This window comes from Carettochelys insculpta, chromosome 18, assembly GCF_033958435.1.
Source record: "Carettochelys insculpta isolate YL-2023 chromosome 18, ASM3395843v1, whole genome shotgun sequence".
Taxonomy (NCBI): Eukaryota; Metazoa; Chordata; order Testudines; family Carettochelyidae; genus Carettochelys; species Carettochelys insculpta.
Window position 1 is genome coordinate 3,002,924 of NC_134154.1, and position 18,838 is coordinate 3,021,761.

An 18,838-nucleotide genomic window follows, 5' to 3' on the forward strand; every position below is an offset into this window, starting at 1 on the left:
GTGGGATACCAGAAGCAGGAGACAATGGTGCGTAAATCCAAGGCTTCTGCTTGGTGTGCAGAGAGAGGTCCCATCGTGCCCCCGGTTGATGGAGGAGGTATTCAGAGACTTGGAGTCGCTAAAGCCCTGCTAACAAAATTCAGTCCTAGCTAGTTTCTCCCACAAAGTCAAAATTAAATGATGGTAGCTTTGGACTTGATATTGAGTGCTGTAATCAGATCTTTCTGGCAGGGATTCTGAATCTCTACCTTGCCACAGCAGTGTTTTGAGATTGACACAAAACTGCGTCAGTTTCAGATTGTAAGCTTTTGGGGGAAAAGACTGCTGGTTCTGCTCCTAGCAGCACCTGATTCAGACTGGGGACTTTGGGCAGTACAGCATTATAAGAGTGGGATTTTTCAAAGCATTCAGCATTGACCTAACCTCATTCCCATCGAAATCAATTATATTTTAACCTCAGATTTCCCTGGGAGCAGAGCTAGGTCAGTCCTGAGCACTTACATAAATCCCATTCCAGTGCAGCTGGGTGGGATATGCTCTCAAAGACAATGACCATCCAAGGGGGCTGGAGAATGCTGCTGCAGCACTTTGTAAAACACCTGCTCAGACTAACCATTTTCTCCGCTAGCCTCTTACAGGCAGCTTTGTATGCATGTTACGTGCTGAGTTGACTTTCATTTCCATTCTTCAGCTCCGGCCCAGCCCCGTCTCCTAGCAGCTTCCTCCCCAGTCCATCTCCTCAACCATCCCAGAGCCCAGCAGCTGCACGAACACCGCAAAACTTTAGTGTTCCTTCTCCAGGGCCTTTAAACACTCCAGGTAACTCCTGTACTGCAGAGCATAATCCAGTGATGCATCTCAGTAACCAAAGCATACACAGAGAAATCAAAGGTTGTACAGTTGTGCTGTGGGCTTTACAGAGCTCTACCAAGTGAGTAGCAGTTGAGTGGTGGATTTGCCAGATGCACTACATGTGCAGCCAGGAGTACAATCTAGCTTTTACCTTGTTTGCAATTCTCTGATCTTATTTTGTTGGTTTTGTTTTGGTCATTGAATTACATGAGGGTTTTCATAATTTTCTTACAAAACAAAAATGGTAACCAGAAGGGGATGTAAAGCTCTGGGGTTTCATGCAACTGGAAATTGCTAGCAACAGTTCATAAGCCAGTGTCCTGCTTTGCCTGGTCCCTTCTGACAAGCGATGTATAGTCTTCAACTTTTTGCCTTCCACAGGAAATCCAAACTCTGTCATGAGTCCAGCAAGCTCCAGCCAGTCTGAGGAACAGCAGTACCTAGAGAAACTCAAACAGCTGTCAAAGTACATTGAGCCACTCCGGAGGATGATCAATAAAATTGATAAAAATGAAGGTGCGGCCCCTAGTATTTTACTGTACTGTTCCGTGAGCCTTTGGCTGAGACAGGTCTTCTAGAGGTTTTGGCAGGACCATACCTAAGTCTGCTTTTCCTTGCTCAAGGTTACAAAAATTTAACTCTGAAGCATGGCACATTTTCTTTGCCAAATCCCGTTTTTGCAGGCCCTCCTGGTTTTTCTTTACTACAGCTAAACTTTGTGGATACATTCTTCCTTATGAAAAGCAGAGAATCACAAGTCCTTTACTGCTTTCTCCTGAAATGGGTCATGATTTCAGATTTCCCAACCTTCCTTATTTTTGTGCTAAAGACTGTAGGCAGAGTTTCCAGTTCTGCAGTCACTGAGTGCATTTCTCACTAGACCTTTTCATTGTATTTCAGATAGGAAGAAGGACCTAAGTAAGATGAAAAGCCTCTTGGATATCCTGACTGATCCTTCAAAACGGTAACTTCCTTTTCTGTTCAAATTGTACCAGCACCTTCCCCAAATGAATTCTGTTCCTGCTAAACCTATTGCCAGGAATGTAAGAGACCACATAGGCCACCATGAGAAGTAGTGTCCTAGACATTAGTCTGCCATACTGTGACAGTATGTAACAGTAAATTAGGAGTTCTTAACTCTAATGTAAACGTCCTTGGTTTTGCAGACCCACATTCTTGTATCACTACCTTTATGTTGAGAAATCATTGTAGGCTAGGAGGGTTACATTTCAGAGCCTTTTTTTTAACTTGATACATTTTAACTTTTGTTGCCATTTCTGCCTAAGCAGCTGTGCAAAATCCTACTAAGGGATTTTACAATGTGATGTCCCCTAAAATGCAATATGGCATCTTTTGTGCACAGTTTCATAGACTAGTATCAGAGGGTTAGCTGAGTTAGTCTGTATCTTCAAAAACAATAAATCCTGTGGCACCTTGTAGACTAACATTATATTTTGGAGCATAAGCTTTCATTGGCAAAAACCCACTTTGTCAGATGCATGACTCATGAGTCTGACAAAGCAGGTCTTTGCCAATGACTGCTTACATTTTATAGACTATTATACACTAGATAGTAAACTGATCACTGAGTTGTAGTTTTCTTTGCTGTAATTCAGTCTAATTGAAATGGCTGGAGATATCCAGTTGGGTTAACTTTGTTTTCCTCAAAATAATCAACTGTGTTTCACATAGACATTTTTGTGGTATTCATTCTTTCCTTCTCCATAAAAGACCCTCCTTAATATGCCCTTCAGTAAAACTGCTATAGGGCTCAATAAGTTATTTAAAAATCTAAGCACTCTGTGATTGGGCCTTTTTTACCAGAATGTTAGGTTTGAACTGTATTATCTAACTTAAATTTACACTCCTGGAGGCAGTTATAATTAGTTTTGACTAGCGCCCAAGCACATCCACACTGAAATAATATTGAAGGGTGGCTCAGATATGACAAATCCATCTTGAACAGTAGAGCAGATTGTGCTAACTCTTTCCTGTTCCTTTGCAGATGCCCTCTGAAGACTCTACAGAAATGCGAAATTGCCCTGGAGAAGCTCAAGAATGACATGGCCGTGGTAAGTCATGGGGTTTATTTTTCGTCTCTGGCAGTGAATTCCACAGAGGGCACCAGTTTGGCAGAGTTATTCCCCACTTCATGTTCACAGCAGGATTATTTTTGTTAGTGCTGGACTGACCAAGTGAACAGAAAACTGGTTAAAACACTGAGCCATTCAGCATAAGTGTCCTTGTGCACACCTCTTAAAAATTATTCTTACTGAACCTTCCTATGTTCTTGTCTTCTACATGCACCTAGGAATGATCCTGATTCTTTGTTTTTAGTAGATGTTGCTAAGACAGGATTTCTATGTGAAAAATACTGACAGTCTCAATTTTGTTTACTGTGAGTTTGGCTACATGGGGACAGCCAAGAAAATTAATTCAAATTTATTAAAGATGTGAATCCAGAATGGGTTAAACAGCCTTAAATCCCTGTATGGACACTCTCATTCAGAATTAAGTGGTCATAATTTGATTTTGATTAATTCACTTTCAGAGTTGAATTCTGAATGAATGTACCCTTGCACGGGTTTAATGCAATTTAATCCATTTCAAAATCAGTTAGTTACTCAAGAATGCAAATCCAAATTATCCTCATGTATACAAGAAGTTTGTGTTTCTAGAATAGCACAAATCAGAGGTTAGAATAATGCCAAGGGATTTTCCTACCTATTAGAAATACTGAAGTGAAAGTTTGCATAGTGAATCATATAGCAAGATGTCTCTTAAGAAATATTTGTGACTGATAGTGCATAAAGTACAATATGCTTCTTTGTATTTTAGCCCACACCACCACCACCACCAGTGCCCCCTACCAAACAGCAGTACTTGTGCCAGCCACTTTTGGATGCTGTCTTGGCAAACATTCGTTCTCCAGTCTTCAACCATTCCCTCTATCGTACTTTTGTGCCAGCTATGACCGCGATACATGGCCCTCCCATCACGTATGTATCATTGCCGTGCTACCTAGCTACTTAGGAGAAATGAATGATTTGGTTGAACTGCTTGAAGAATGGGTAGGCGTGATGGATATGTGTATGCTTCCTTGTCATCTGTAAAGTACTTTGTGAAATCAACTTAGAATGAAAGGCATGGGCTATGCATAACACGGTGCACTTTCTGAGTCCTTTTGTGGATGTATTTTATGCAGGGCCCAGATGGCTTCCCCTCGAAAGCGCAAATATGAAGAAGATGAAAGGCAGACCATACCAAATGTATTACAAGGGGAAGTTGCAAGATTAAATCCTAAATTCCTGGTGAATCTGGATCCCTCCCATTGTAGTAATAATGGTACAGTCCATCTCATATGCAAGTTAGGTAAGCTAAGAAGAAATTAAGACAGTTTTCAAGGGGTATTGATTTTTTTTCCTGTGACTATGTGCAGATATAAATCTTGCCAGCCTATAATTTCATCTTGTTTTTCTATAGTTTGCGAGAGTTGTGGCAATGCATAGTGTGCTATCCTACAGAGCTTGGTTCAGCAGCAGCCACCAGATATACCCCAGCTCAAGTAGCTAGATCAGGGATGGCCAACCAATTAGGGATGAAGAGCCACAGGGATAGAATGCAAAGAGCCATGTATTAGGCATTTCTTTTTATCTATTTGAATAGTCAGGCATGCCCAGTTCCCTCCTCCAGAACCAGGCACCTTCAGCTCCCTGCTGTAGCCCAGTCCCTCCTGTTTTTCCCCTTTGCCTGGAGAGCCATAGGCTGGCCACCCCGAGCTAGCTACTTAATAAGTTTGCAGCTTTTTTAGGAAGTGGGAAATAACCTCTTGCCAAATCATTCTGTTTTCTTCCGCACCCTCCAATCCCCAGCACCACATTGTTTAGTTTCTGCTTCACACATGAAAAATCCTGCCTCTTGCACTAGTGAGTGCAATTTGCTGATAATTCCTCACCCTTGCCTCAACCTCCTCTGGTGTTAGAAAAGGGTTTAATACCTCCTATTGTCAGGGCAAAAGTTTTCAGCACCTTAAATCTGACACTGGGAACATAGAGGAACTTAGTCTGAGTGCATTGAAAACGTCTTTCCCAGCTGCACCAATAGTTGTCACGGCTGGTTTGAGTGGGTGTAGTGTATGCAAGACTTTTTCCCTCCTCTCTCAAACAAACAAGAATGGACTATACCTTCAGGTGTTTTGTCCTTGGACTGAAGATGTAATGTGTATTCATTTTAATGTGTACCAGGCTAGGTAGGATCTCTTCTTGACTTGAACAGTGCCTACACATTTTGTATTTAGGAAACTGAACTCGCATGAAGTACACCTTGGGAAAGACAGACTGGTGAGATGTGTGGTAGTGTATTGTTTAGCTGGGAGTTCCAGGTTGTGCTTCCAGCAAGAGGCGGCCATTTTTAAAGTGAGCTTTTCAAAAATGACCCATAACCCTTGGTTCTTTTCAAAGATTAGATCCTGGAATGGACAGGGAGGGACTAGATCTATTGTATAGACATAGGGATAACACCATCCAAGACCTACTTTGATGTCGTGGTGGAAAATAAGTAAATAATGTTTTAATTTTTAGATGACAAGAACCTTCCAAATGTCCCGCCACTTCAGCTCAGTGTTCCAGCTGACTATCCTGATCAGAGCCCTCTGTGGATAGACAACTCTCGACAATATGGTATGGGAACAGTAGGGTGGCATCATTTTAAAAAATCAAGAATTAATATGTGACATGCAGTTGTTGTACAACTATTCATCTGTGCTGTCTCCTTTTTCTTTTCCAGCAGCCAATCCCTTCTTGCAGTCTGTGTATCAGTATATGACATCAAAATTGCTGCAACTTCCAGACAAGCATTCAGTCACAGCACTCTTAAACACCTGGGCACAGAGTATCCGTCAAGCCTGCCTCTCTGCTGCATAAACTCCCCTACCCAACACCTTGTGAAATCATGAAGGAAAGAAATTGGGTCGCAGCAGCTGGCCTCTCCCATGGCCACTGGAAGAATGACAGGCATTTTGGGAGGGAACTTCAGAAGAAAAAGCCTTATACTGTTTTGTTTCTAGGTGCCAGGTTCAATAGAGTACCTGGTGTTAGATTTAGATTTCATGCTTTTATCTTCTGTTTTTGTGGACTCTGCCAGCATTTTCACATATACAGAACATGTATATATGGGTCTTGAGATTGTATTAGGAGGGGCTTTTATTGTCTTCTTAGAGAAGAAATTATTTGTAGACTTCCATCAGGGAGTCTGATATAGAAGGGAAAAGGGAGAATGTCCTAATTTGCTTCAGACTTTGCCTGATGCCAGTATTCCTCACACTTTGTATGTTGTGTGACTTGATACTGCCCCAAGAATAAATTAGCTGCAGCTAGAATGTGCTCACAAATTTCCCTACAGTTGCAGGAGTCTGGTAATTTAATTTGGAGAAAGGGGAGAAATCGGGACCTTTTTAGTTGAGGGTATCCCTACTGTGTCAGATTAATCTGAATAATTGTTTAGGAATAAAACCAACCATAGGAAAACATGTATAGCTTATTTGAAACACTACTTTGTATAAATGTTTTTTGGTTAGCACGGACCATGCATTTCTCACTCATAGAAGGTCAGGTGATCTGAAAGAGGGGTATTCAGTGTGCATGCTGACTGATTTCTCTGAGTTCTGTGTTTGTACAGGGAAAATCAGTTGATTTAATCATAGCAGCACTGCAAATGAATCCAGCAGGATGCAGCTACTTATCTGCAGTTATGTTTACCAGGGAAATTCCATCTTACCTGCCATTTCTCTTTGGTGATGGTTTCCCTGGCAAGTGATGTAACTCATGCAAAGTGTTTGGATATCCCTCTTACATGTTTGTTTTTAAAAAAAACAGAACACAGGTCAGGTCTAACAATGACAACTAACTTTCTTAGCCTGGGGCACTGAGGGACACCTAACTGAAAGTATTACTGGTAATCTCGAGGAGCACAAAAGTGAGACAACATAAATGCATCCACTTGCCATAAGTAACAGTGGTTTCATACAGAATGTGATTACATTTAAATTTGCCCTATTCTTATAGTTCATTCACTCTTCTGGTGTAAGGGAACTTCAAAGGCTCAAGTATTTCCATCACCCACTGCTCCATCCCCCAGTATTGTGCAAGTCTCTAACAAGTAGCTGGACTCTTACAATGGTGTCAAGAAATTGCTGTGACTTCTGTAAATTTGTGTGGTGTCATCAGTTTTAGGATGTTTTAAAATGTGGGTACTTAGCACTGATTAAGGCCGCTGAGTGGTATCAATATTTTGTACATGAACTGATGCATTACCTGTTTGTTTTATTGTAATAAATATTATTATTCCTGTGTTTGAAACTAACATACTATCATTCCAATGTTAGTCCTCAGGCAACAGCTCTGGAGTGACCAAAGGCTGGTAGTTACTTCCTGTGTTCCAGCAGAAGCTGAAATCTCTGCACGCAGAAGCGAAGGAGGAAAGATCATGTGTGGCACTACATTAGTTCTCTATGCTGCAGGAGAGCAGCCAAGTTCTTCAGCAACTGGATGGGTGGTTCAAAAGATTTTTAAGAGAATTGTTATATTGAAGTGGAAGACCTTTAATTTAGATCTACCCCAGGTCACTACTAACTCAATACCATTAAATGGGTATCCAAGTATTTATGTAAGCTATGATGCATAGCAGCATCCTGGAATATGCAAAATTTCCTACTTGCTGTATGTATTAGTTTTCAGAGTAGTCAACACTTTTGGTGAGCTGAATGGAAACTCCCACAGCAAGGATAAAACTATGGAATACTATAGATTAACAAGTACACAACCGAGAGCAGACTAATGTGAGTCCCCATAGTTTCAGCTATGCTATTGCTGCTAATCAGAGAGTCCTATTTGCATCAAAACTTTTTCTAATAAAACTATTGAGGTCAGTTTAGTTACCAGCAAAAAATTGCAATTTTATCCTGGCTGGTAACACAGTGTAGCATATGTGACTTCCAGCTTTTCCACTGATGAATTAACAGTGCTGTATTACCACCTGTAAAACTGTGCTGGCCATACCTACAAAACATAACTGTAGGCTACTTTTAACAATGTATGTGGGATGCTACATAAGCATGCTTAAAAGTAGGAACCATAAATTGGATGCTTATTGACCAGTAATCTTTTTAATCATTAACACTCAAACATCTTCAAGGAACTAATGGAGCGATACCCATAGAAACCACTGAAGGAGTGAGGCAAAGCTGCAACATGAAGCACAAGCCCTTTGCTCCTGAATAAATGACAGTGACTTCATAATTAATTTTTACTTGGAAGTGGAGATATTATAGCAGCAAGCCAATCTATGTTAAAACTACAGTGTAAACAACTGTATGGGGAATGCTGTAGCTACTGGAACACTTAAGGAGAAGAGACCTGGAATGCAGTTGCTGAACAACCAGACTAACGGACGATCCGACGAAGACGGCTTCTTTGAATAGCTTGAGTTCTCTTCTGTCTTTCAGCAAAACCGTTTCCAAGTGTTTGCTTCAGTGCTGGCAGCACTGCCCTTTCAGCAGCTGGCAGTGGAGTTACAATCAAACTAGAGATAAGAGTTGGTTAGAGGAATGATGGGCAATGTGATTTTAAATCACTTCCTCTTTACCAAACTCTCCTGGATTAGTCATTCCCCACATTAGTTACCCCAGTGACTCTACATGCTGGATGATTTAAAGTTCTGAATTAAGAACTCTCTCTAACCTTCAGAGTATGGGGGGTTTTTTTGGTTTTGTTTTGGGAAAACGTGGCTTTCAATACAGTGCCATGGGATTATAATCTGTGGGGTCCTGCTAGCAAGTACTCCTGTTACCATTTAGAGGCATACCAACTTTTATTGTAAGTCCTTCAACTAGACATGTTTACCTGTCTGTGAAACTGAAGGCAGTGATATTGACCTTTGTCAATTATTTTGATGTCGACAGATGAAAAATGCTACATGTGAGAGAAGTATTTTGAGTGGGAATGGTCCATTACCTGCTGAAATCCAAGTGCAGGATTCTGTTTTCCTGTAACACTGAGTACATGAAACTGGGTTTCATGTTTCTTTCCTAACATTTCACATTACAAAAGGAGACTAGTTTTGCCTGCAGGGATTTAATAAGCAGCCAGAAGTAGGGCCTAATTTTTCTTCAGTCTTCTCTCCCCCGATACAGATTTGACTCCTGAGTATACAAAAGGAAGGTGAGACTAAAGATGAAAAGTTGCTGTTTTTCTGCGGTGGAACCAGCCTTTAATGTCCTGCCTCTTCGAAAAAGGTTTGCATTGCCTCTGACTTTGTTGTTGAGCTCCCTAATCCCCAGAGAAAACTGTTCCTTGGAACTACATCAGCATCAGAAGTTTGGCAGAGAAGCCAAATGAGATCATACAAACCCTGTCACCTGAGGCCTGTGTGTAGAACTGTGAAAAGGGGATTGGTAGTGTGGACATGTAAAAGCCACCCTCAGACTTAGTGACAATGCTCTGTGCAGGTTATGGCACAGAAATAAGCCGGATAACTATAGTGGTTTCTTCTGAAAGCTCTGGCCTGCACAGGGCATATGATCTGTAGGCAACCAAAGTCATAAAATTGGAGGTCAAAGATAGGGGGGAACCTGTAATAGGCTTGTTTAACTTCATGATGTAATACTTAATATTTGGTAAAGGCATCACATGCTTGACTCATCAGATGTAACTAGCTTGCCTTTTCATGTAGCACCAATCTCTAAAGAAAGTAAAAGCACTTACCATTTTTTAGATGTATCTTTTAGCATTTTGGGTAATCGTGAAACTTCTTGACGCCTAAATCAAAAAATATTTGCAGATATAATACCTTGGCTACTTCAATCTGTAGAAAAGTAGCAGAGCACTGATTGTTCATGCTGGTCCCATGTAACTTGGATTTGAAAACAATCTTAATTCACGTGCATGTTGAACCTGGAGAACAGGAGAAACTACACCATAACATCTGGACATGGCACTCATACAGTGTGATCTGGCTCATGAGAAGCTGGGACCATTCAGTCAAAATGCATGTTTATATAGCAAGGAACAAAGAGTATAAGCCATACCTGTAGAACAGGGGATTGTATCCGAGAAAACAGTGACTCTGAAAATGGATTTGGGGTGAAACAACTTAACATGCAGTTCCTGTGCAATGCTGTGGGCAGGAGCTACAGTGTGGTCTTTGGACAGATAAACAGGGGATTAGAAAGAAATAGTAGGAATGCCTCTGTAGATGTCAGTGATGTGAGATAATGGCACAGTATATTAGTTTTTTAAAAATGTCAAAATTGGAGAGGGTGCAGGAAAAAGTCATAAATTATTAGAGTTGGAGAAAATGATTTAAAGAGCTTCGCTTCTCAAAGATTGAGGTGACTAGATCAGAAGAAAATGCCACAGACAGCGTTCCCTGTAAGATGAGCATTTGGGTGGCCACCCAGCTGATTAGCAGAGCACCTACGGCTAGCAGCATGTTTCTGTTGGTGATTTACATAAAAATTATTTTGCCCATGGATGGAAAAAAAATAGAGGGAACCCTGCATAAAGGACTCTTCAGTTTATCAGAGAAAGGTGTAATAAGAGTAGTGCCAGGAAGCTGAAGCCAGAAAATTGTGTAAAAGCGAAGGTGATTAACTACAGAAACTTAAGGAAGTGGTGTTGATGCCTTCTGGAAGAGATGCTTTTGTCAAACTTTATTGGGTGCGATAGAGGGAAGGGGTTACATGGTGAAGTTTCATGACCTCACAAACAAGCAGTCCTGCAGCACCTTACAGACTAACACATTTATCAGGTCATGAGCTTTCATGGGAAGGTCTGAAGAAGCAGGTCTTACCCACAAAAGCTCATGACCTGATAGTCATAGTCTCAGAGCGGGAGCCATGTTAGTCTGTAGCAGCTTTCAGACTAACACATTTGTCAGGTCATGAGCTCTTGTGGGTAAGACCCACTTCTTCAGATCCTTCCATGAAAGCTCATGACCTGACAAATGTGTTAGTCTGAAAGTTGCTACAGACTAACATGGCTCCCCCTCTGAGACTATTTAATGACATCAATATTCAGATCACACACTGTGATCTTTTGGAACCTTCTGAATCTGCATCCCTGGTAAGCTCGCTACAGCAAATGCTCCTCTAATTTAACAAACTACTGGTCATCCTGGAGAACTGTGGTGGCGGAGGTGGGTAAAAGATAAGGAAAATTTGCATAACCCGTGATCATGTTTTGGTGCCTTTGTAATCTCTTGCGCCTAAATTACTCGTTAATTATCTAGAGAGCAACAGTTCCAGCCCTGAAGAGCTTATAAGGTATACCACTTACTACAAGACAGCCTTAAACCCAAAAGAAGACTCTAGATAGTATCACATTAGGTAAGATTGTATTCTTTAAAATACAAGCCTCTAAACCCCTCAGAAATGCTCCTGTGGAAGAGTGAGTTTCAGTGGGAGTGAGTAGATTCTGTTAACCATATGGTTCACCTCCTAGGCTGATCACTTTTTTAGAGCACTCACATTTACATATATTGACAGACAACCCTGTATATCTGTACTCTAAGGTTATGGAAACTTATCTCTAATTGGGTTCGTGCTGTGAGCAGCTCTGTGCAATAGTTTTGTTGTAATACAACACATGGGGGCTGCAGCCATAGAATTTGGCCTCTTGTGTAGATGTACATTAAGGCAGATAACATTAAAATCCTCTCAACTCACATTAACATCACTTTCTGGAAAGGCTGAGAGGGAGAGTCTTGAAATTAAATTTTCCTTGTTACTTAAGGAGGGAAGCCCTGCAACATCAAAACTCACTATTGGCCTCTATTCTGCAAATTCACTCCCATATACAGCTGAAAGGGAACTAGCAAACTCTGCTAGAAATCTATCCAAACACCCCAGCCATGAAACCGTAACTCAGTAGCTTACCCAATCTGGCTAGCTAGCAGATAGTCCTCAGGAATCCTTTTGTTCTTGCAGATGTCCTCCACATATGATTTCAAATACATCAACTGAAGGACAGGGAAGAAAATAATCTTTCTGCTTGCCTCTGAAAATCTTTTTCCTATTTCACTAACACAAACTTAATGTATCTTAAAAGCTGTGAATAAATGTGTGAGCATGAGGTCAAGAGCCTTACCTCCTGTGCCTGCATGTGGTTGATGCTCCATAGCTGGTGAATAACAATCTCGCATTCTTCCAGTGTAGGTGGTTTCCGGATGTGGTAGGGGAGGACATTCACCAGGGAAGGGTTGGAGGAGGCTGGTGGTACCTGACTTTGCTTAGCTCTAATCTGACTTGGCAGTGAAAGTACTCGAGATGTAATTTTATCAGAGATTTCTCTTTCCTCTCTAGAAAAGTGATCACAATTAATCCATTTCCTTTGTACTATATGTGTAAATGTTGCCGTTGTCAAACATTGATTAAAACTGTCAAAAGTTTGGTGGTGGGGGGTGGGTATTGTACTTGTTTCCCAAGTGGGAAATGAAGGAAACATGATAGGTCCAAAAGTCCTAATTCTACAAAATAACATTCTTCTCTGTAGCTAAACAACTTTCTGTATCCTCTGCCTAGGATGGTGCATGGCAGAACACTTTACACCTGAGGTTTTCCTTTGAATTAATCCATACTGTTCATGCACACTGCAATACACAAGGACAACCTTTATCCCCAAAGAGCTTCAGTACCACTGCTAGAATCAGTTGTTTGCCATCATGTATTCTTAACCCTCCTAAATTTGTACTTGACATGACTTGTGTTTAAGATATGCAAGGTGCAAACGTACCACTAGTGGGATCTGCATGGTCAAGCCCCCTGCCCCACTACCCTTAGAACCCAGATGCTGTTGAGGGGGGAGGGATAGCACAGTGGTTTGAGCACTGGAGGGGCCATTTAGGGATTGGGGCAAATAGAGGTCAGGGATGGTGCTTGGTCCTGCCAACAGGGAAGGGGACTGGACTAGATGACCTCCCAAGGTCCCTTCCAGTTCTAGGTGATGTGTATCTCCAATTATATTCTATATTCTAAAAAGATGAATTGCCTACACTTGCTGTATGCTAATAGTTTGCTCGTACCTAGAAAGAACCTCCCCTTGTGACTTCTCCACCTTTGCACTGAGAGGCTCTGATTCACATTGTACCACGTTGACCACCTTTTCTTCTGTATTCAGTTTTTCATTTTTGGATGGGTCTATCTGCTGCTTGTCTGTCAGTGAAGACCTAAAACCTGCTGTAGCACTTGCTGTTAGACAAAACGTGAGAGGAAATTAGAGAGGGGGAGTGTGAGAACATGTATCGCAGGCCAAAGACAGGACATCAGGATAAAAAATTTAAGTACCCTCATCTCCACAGCAGTTCAGGGTATTCCATGTTCTCCTAGGTCCTAGGGTTTTATTTTATGAACAGGTCAACAGTTTTGTTGTTTAGTTTATTTTAATCCTTTAACACATAATAAAAGAGGATTTCTTCACACTGTTAGCATTAACTACCACAAATAAAATTAGAAGCAGCTTTGGCTTTGCTCCCCCAATTTCTTAGCAACTGTTAAATGTAAAAGTGATTGTGAATGGGCTTGCAAGCACTTCTGATCCAAGTGAAAAAACATATACTAGGACTCCTGATTATCAAGAGCTTTAAGACATGATATTTAAAACAAGCATGTTAGAGGGACTTGGGCTTTTACATTGTTGCTTTTTTCCTCTATATCTAGACCTACATACATTTTCATTTAAAAATTTACCTTTGCCGTGTCTATTATATCCAGTTATTACAGTCCTGCTACCCTTAAGTTAAACCTTGTAGTTTTAAGCTAACTTACCTGCTGAACAGTGCCTTGAATGGAATTTGTCAGAGCTGGTGGGAGTAACATTGCCATCTGCAAAGAAGAGTAAGTGATGAATTGGGCATTATGGTCATAGAACTGATGAGTGAGGAGATGTATTATCCTCAGTTTAGAGCAGGAAAAATAGGTAAACTATTCAGGAGAGTGAGGTGTCTCAGTCAGCATTCACATCAGTGAGGGTTTGTTTTGCTTCTCACTTGGGTGGCCCCCATCCAGCTGATTTTTCAGTGGGTCAATGGCTCCTGGCCCAAAAAATGTTCTACATCTGTTATAAGTGTTCGGAGAGCAAAATAAATTATAGTGCCAAAAAATGTGTTTGCCTATATAACATGTGCAGCACAGCTTTTATTTGTATAAAGGTGTTAACCTACTCCTATCTCCCCTCAAACCACATTCAACTGCTCTTCTTATACTGGTAAAACATTTCTAGTCTGGTTCTGAGGTGAATGGAGGAGCATTGAGCGTAAGCTGATACTGTTTAAGGTTTTTATTTCATCACAAGTATGCTTCCTGGTTAATTTAATTTACTTGGATTATAAACTGTCAGTCATGCCAACCTATATGCAAGTTTACGGCAGATGAGAATAGTGAAAGTCAAACCATATTTTACTATTCCATTTCCACCTACAAATTCCTGAAAACTGAGATCTGGACATGAAAACAAGACTGTATTTACTGTATGCAGTCTTCAGTCACCAAAGACCTAGAACATTTCTGCTTTGCAGAGAGAAAGCGATGCTTTCATAATGATCTAGCCAGGGCTGGGAAATGGACAAAGCACCAATGCATATGTCTATTACTAATAAAAGTACTGGGGGGAGGGGAAGGAACTTCAAAGGGACAAGATATGTACTATATACTTCTGTTTTCAGAATAGGAAAATGCAAAGCATACCTCTCCCTTGCAGACTCTCATTCATTATGAGTTTATAATGAAGCTCTGTAATTAAATGAGAACACATCTTAGTTTCAGCTCTCTCCAGACCCCCTTAACTTCCCTTTTCCAATTACAAAGTAAAGCTAAGCTTGTTTCCAGAGAATGTCATTCACATTTGCTTTCAACATTTCTGACTGAAGATTTTTTTTAATTAAAAATGTGACTCCATGAATTTGCTACAGGAAGTGGGGGAGCATTTATAATATGAAACCTAAGATTTAACATTAACAAATAATACTGGAATGGAGGCAAAGATTAGAAGAGTTAAAGAACAAATATTTTAATATTTTTAAGGCAAATATGCACACAATAGCATAGCAAACTTGGGTCACAGGGGCTGTGTCTACACGTGCCCCAAACTTCGAAATGGCCATGCAAATGGCCATTTCGAAGTTTACTAATGAAGCGCTGAAATGCATATTCAGCGCTTCATTAGCATGCGGGCGGCAGCCGCGCTTCGAAATTGACGCTCCTTGGCGCCGCGCGGCGCGTCCAGACGGGGCTCCTTTTTGAAAGGACGCCGCCTACTTCGAAGTCCCCTTATTGGGGAATAAGGGGACTTCGAAGTAGGCGGCGTCCTTTCAAAAAGGAGCCCCGTCTGGACGCGCCGCACGGCGCCAAGGAGCGTCAATTTCGAAGCGCGGCTGCCGCCCGCATGCTAATGAAGCGCTGAATATGCATTTCAGCGCTTCATTAGTAAACTTCGAAATGGCCATTTGCATGGCCATTTCGAAGTTTGGGGCACGTGTAGACACAGCCAGGGACACCACTCTGTATTCAGCACTGGTTTCATTTATGAATGAGGGTCTATTAGGAGCCCAAGAACCTAGCTGATCTTTAAATAACTTACCATTAAGCAATAAATGTCTTTACATTCATGGTACAGTTGCAGCAAGCTTTGAATTGTTTTGTCAGTTTTCTCATGGTTGTATTTCTTGTAAATCAGTCTGTCATACTGGCACTTTTTCATACATCCCTTATTGACCATATGCCACAACCCTGACCTGGAGAAACAATCAACACCACATTCTCTCTACAAAGATTCAGTTGATGGCTTCTCACAAGAATGCCAAATGAAACACTTATCCAGTAGAAACTAACTGGAGAAATCAGCTTATTTTAGATGAACTACTACATATCCATCCCCTGATAAACCTGTGCTAGCAGGCTACTTGATGTGAAAGACAATAGTAAGATATACTAAGATATCTAGTAATCCTCCATGCAATTTCAGGTTTTGGAGTCAACTGATCAGAGCTGTCTTTGAGCCCTCACAGTCAAAATCATTAGAATCCCTTTTTATATCCCCAGTTCTAATCTGTGACAGGGATGTACTTTTTTAATAATTCCCAAGCAAAACTCTTGTGAAAACTACAAAGAATAAAAGGCTTAAGCTTGTGGCAACAGGGTCTTTAAAGAGATGATGTGGAAAAAGAAATGTGGTGGTGGGGGCAGTAGTCAAAAGAGTTTTGCAGAAGCAAAACTCAACGTTCATTGTAATTCATTCGCAACTTAGCATATGGCAGGGAAAAAAGAGACAAAAGATTTCTTGACTTATTGTGACATCTTCCCAATCTCTCATCCAGTGCTTTTAGAATCTACACAAAGTCCTACATGCAAAGCCATCTCACCTTTGTTTTCCCTTTTGAGGTGGTCAATTTCCTCATGAAGCTTCTTTAGGGTCTCAGCATGTTGCTGCTGCAAGAAATCCAGGGTCCTCTCCAAGTCCATGATCAGTTTATGAGGGTCTTTGCTCCAGACTTGAATAGGCTTGGAATGAAAGTGAGGTTGAGGCTCCTGGTTATTCTGGGTCTCAAGTTGAAGATAGCTTGATTTATCCATTTGTTGTTCTCTTGACCACTGTGATAGGTTCTCCACAGGAGGCAAACTGCTATTGGACATCCCCAAAGATCCCAATGCAAAAATGTTTTTCAGGCTAGGCCTCCCAGTAGAGTAGTTGAAGAAATGCCACTGAAGGTGGACAGTGATCAGAGAACACGTTAAATGTGCTTCAGTCTCTGTGAGGTCAAACTTTGTATATGCCTTGTACTCCTGGCATGCAAATGCCCCTTCACTGTGACCCAGATGTCATGGGTTTGGGTGTGGGGGTCACCTTGGAACTTGGCCCAGACACTGAGCCACTTGTGTTTACTGTCTCTGAAGAAGGGGGATGAGGAGGCTGGCATATGGCTCTCTGTGCCTTTGCCCTATGTGACTTGCCCTCACAAGGTGATGGAGCAGGTATCACTGCCCCAGGTTTCTTTACCATCCCCAGCCATTTGTGCAGAAGCTACAAATCTACAGCTGCTAACCTAAAAATGAGTGGGGGGCAAGAGACCAAAAACACAAATTTATTCAGCATGGAGCTAGCAGGAACCAGGCCCTAAGCTCAGCAATTCCAACCCCCCCCGCCCCCCCCAACACACAGACCCAGCACAGGCCCCCCCCCCCAGCTCAATTCACCACACACACACCTCAGGCTCAGCTACCCTCACACTTAGCCCCGCTCACCCATTCCCCTGCCAAACACACCCAATACACCACTGGGCTCAGTACCCCACACCCACAATACACTGCCCCCCCCCGCAACACCCCAGTACACCGCTGGGCTCAGTCCCGTTCCCCCCCAACACCCCAGTACACCGGTGGGCTCAGACCCCCTGCAACAACACACTGGACTCAGACCCCCCCCCCCCCGCCAAAACCCTAGTACACCGCTGGGCTCAGCCCCGCCCCCCACAATACACCACTGGGCTCACCCCAGTACACGCAAGGCCCGCCTCCCAAAGCACCGAGGGGCAAAGCCCCTCCTCGCTCACCCATACACCCCTGTGCGCTCAGCCCCGCCCGGCTCAGCTCCCCCCCCCCCACGCTATGTTCACCCCCCACCCCCGCTCGCCTCAGGCGCTGCTCCGGTCTCCAGTGTTGCCATGGAGACAGGAACACTCCACAGTACTCTGCCGGTCGCCCGGGCGCCGCCCTTCTCTGACCGGTTTCACCCTGGGGGGGGGGGGGGTAGGGAAGCTCTTCCCCTGCCCCCACAGCAGGGTGGTATCACCCGCCTGGGACCAAACAGGCACTAGGCCCCGCCTGCCTAGCCCGGGCTCTGCCTCTGGGGGAAGGTGGTGCTACCTCCCGGCCACGCCCCCAATTTGAAAGCAAGTGCAGGGAGCCCGGTGTTGGGGGGGTGGCCAGCTCTGCAAGGAGCTTTGCCTGGCCCCTGGTGGCCTCGCTGAGCTAAGGTCCTGCTCCCAGAGGTCTCCACCCACTGAGACTCTCAACTGGAATCAGGGGCTGGGTGCTTGAAGGGGAGGGGAAGGGGGGACACTAAACAGGAACCATCCCATGCTGCCCTGCCCCTACAGGGGCAGGGGAAGGTCCTGAGTAGCACAGCATGGGAACTAATGCACCATAACATCCCATAGGTGTAGACTCTAAGGCCAGAGGAACCAACAAGATTGTTGGGCCTGGCTTCTTCCACACTGCCGGCCACAACCTTTTGCTTAGTTACTGGAGTCCTCAATTCTTGATTTCATCCCTTGAAGTCACAGAGTCTCCCCACCCGGATCTATACCATTATACCATAATATCATCATACCTGTCTACTTCATAAACTCATTAAGCTTAGTCTCAAGACAAGCTAGTTTCTGCCCAGCCCTACGTACTCCAGTTGAAAGGCAGTTCCAGATCTTCATGATTAGAAACCAGTCTTTGCTATTGTTTGCCCATAGCATCTCTGCTAGCTGTGCAGTCCTCCTCAGCTAAGAATGGCACTATATGAGAATATAGGAGCAATACTCCCTTGATAAGGGAAAAAGACCAGACATCCTAAAGACTTTTCCAGGTCAGATCATGGTACAAGAAAATCTACTTTTCTTATTCTGCTTTTACCCTTTAACTTTGCCTCTTTTGTACCACTTTTAACTATGTGTTAGTAGATCTCATTCTCAGCAATAATAGCACAGTGCTTACACAAAGCTACCTGCACCAGCTTCTCTCGTTCAAATCATATTTTGAAACACCAGTACTAAGGTAGGTAGTCCAATCACCCAGTGCAGCAGCCAGCAATCATGTGACAATGTAATTGGATGAGTTATTTGTGCAGTCCCGCAGGTAGGCAAGATGCTTTACAAACAAGAGTAACAAATCTCTGCTCAAAGGAGTTTACCAAAATGAAACTTTTGAACCCAGGACTACAAATCAAAGACC

At 42.6% G+C, this 18,838-nt stretch overlaps 2 protein-coding genes across 4 annotated transcripts in view; one reads left to right on the top strand and one right to left on the bottom strand.

The window, feature by feature from the left end:
- MED15 (mediator complex subunit 15) overlaps positions 1 to 7,227 on the top strand; it is a 37,327-nt gene extending 30,100 nt beyond the window's left edge. For both annotated transcript variants that reach the window (XM_075012542.1, XM_075012543.1), the window contains 8 exons: positions 692 to 819; positions 1,234 to 1,368; positions 1,753 to 1,816; positions 2,858 to 2,924; positions 3,691 to 3,851; positions 4,058 to 4,224; positions 5,433 to 5,531; positions 5,638 to 7,227. In XM_075012542.1, coding sequence (XP_074868643.1) covers positions 692 to 819; positions 1,234 to 1,368; positions 1,753 to 1,816; positions 2,858 to 2,924; positions 3,691 to 3,851; positions 4,058 to 4,224; positions 5,433 to 5,531; positions 5,638 to 5,774 — 958 coding nt within the window. In that variant the 3' untranslated portion in view covers positions 5,775 to 7,227. The remainder of the gene's footprint in view (positions 1 to 691; positions 820 to 1,233; positions 1,369 to 1,752; positions 1,817 to 2,857; positions 2,925 to 3,690; positions 3,852 to 4,057; positions 4,225 to 5,432; positions 5,532 to 5,637) is intronic.
- A 427-nt stretch (positions 7,228 to 7,654) lies between these two features.
- Positions 7,655 to 16,968, bottom strand: LOC142022644 (coiled-coil domain-containing protein 74B-like). Of its 2 annotated transcripts, XM_075012709.1 has the most exons (8): positions 16,261 to 16,968; positions 14,588 to 14,632; positions 13,670 to 13,726; positions 12,928 to 13,093; positions 11,994 to 12,204; positions 11,783 to 11,865; positions 9,612 to 9,665; positions 7,655 to 8,430 (listed from the first exon to the last, which is right to left on the bottom strand). In XM_075012709.1, the coding sequence occupies exons 1-8, from the start codon at positions 16,529 to 16,531 to the stop codon at positions 8,292 to 8,294; spliced, it is 1,026 nt and encodes a 341-aa protein (XP_074868810.1). In that variant the 5' UTR covers positions 16,532 to 16,968; the 3' UTR covers positions 7,655 to 8,291. The 2 variants fall into 2 exon arrangements, with proteins under 2 accessions (XP_074868810.1, XP_074868811.1); XM_075012710.1 differs by lacking the exon at positions 14,588 to 14,632.
- Positions 16,969 to 18,838: the final 1,870 nt, after the last annotated feature.

Excerpts from the sequence above, each read along its gene's own strand:
- LOC142022644 (XM_075012709.1), bottom strand. The coding sequence starts at position 16,531 with ATGTCCAATAGCAGTTTGCCTCCTGTGGAGAACCTATCACAGTGGTCA. Across the intron at positions 13,094-13,669 it reads TTCAAGGCACTGTTCAGCAG|CAAGTGCTACAGCAGGTTTT; the intron begins GTAAGTTAGCTT and ends TTTGTCTAACAG. Across the intron at positions 9,666-11,782 it reads CTGCTAGCTAGCCAGATTGG|GCGTCAAGAAGTTTCACGAT; the intron begins GTAAGCTACTGA and ends TTTTTGATTTAG.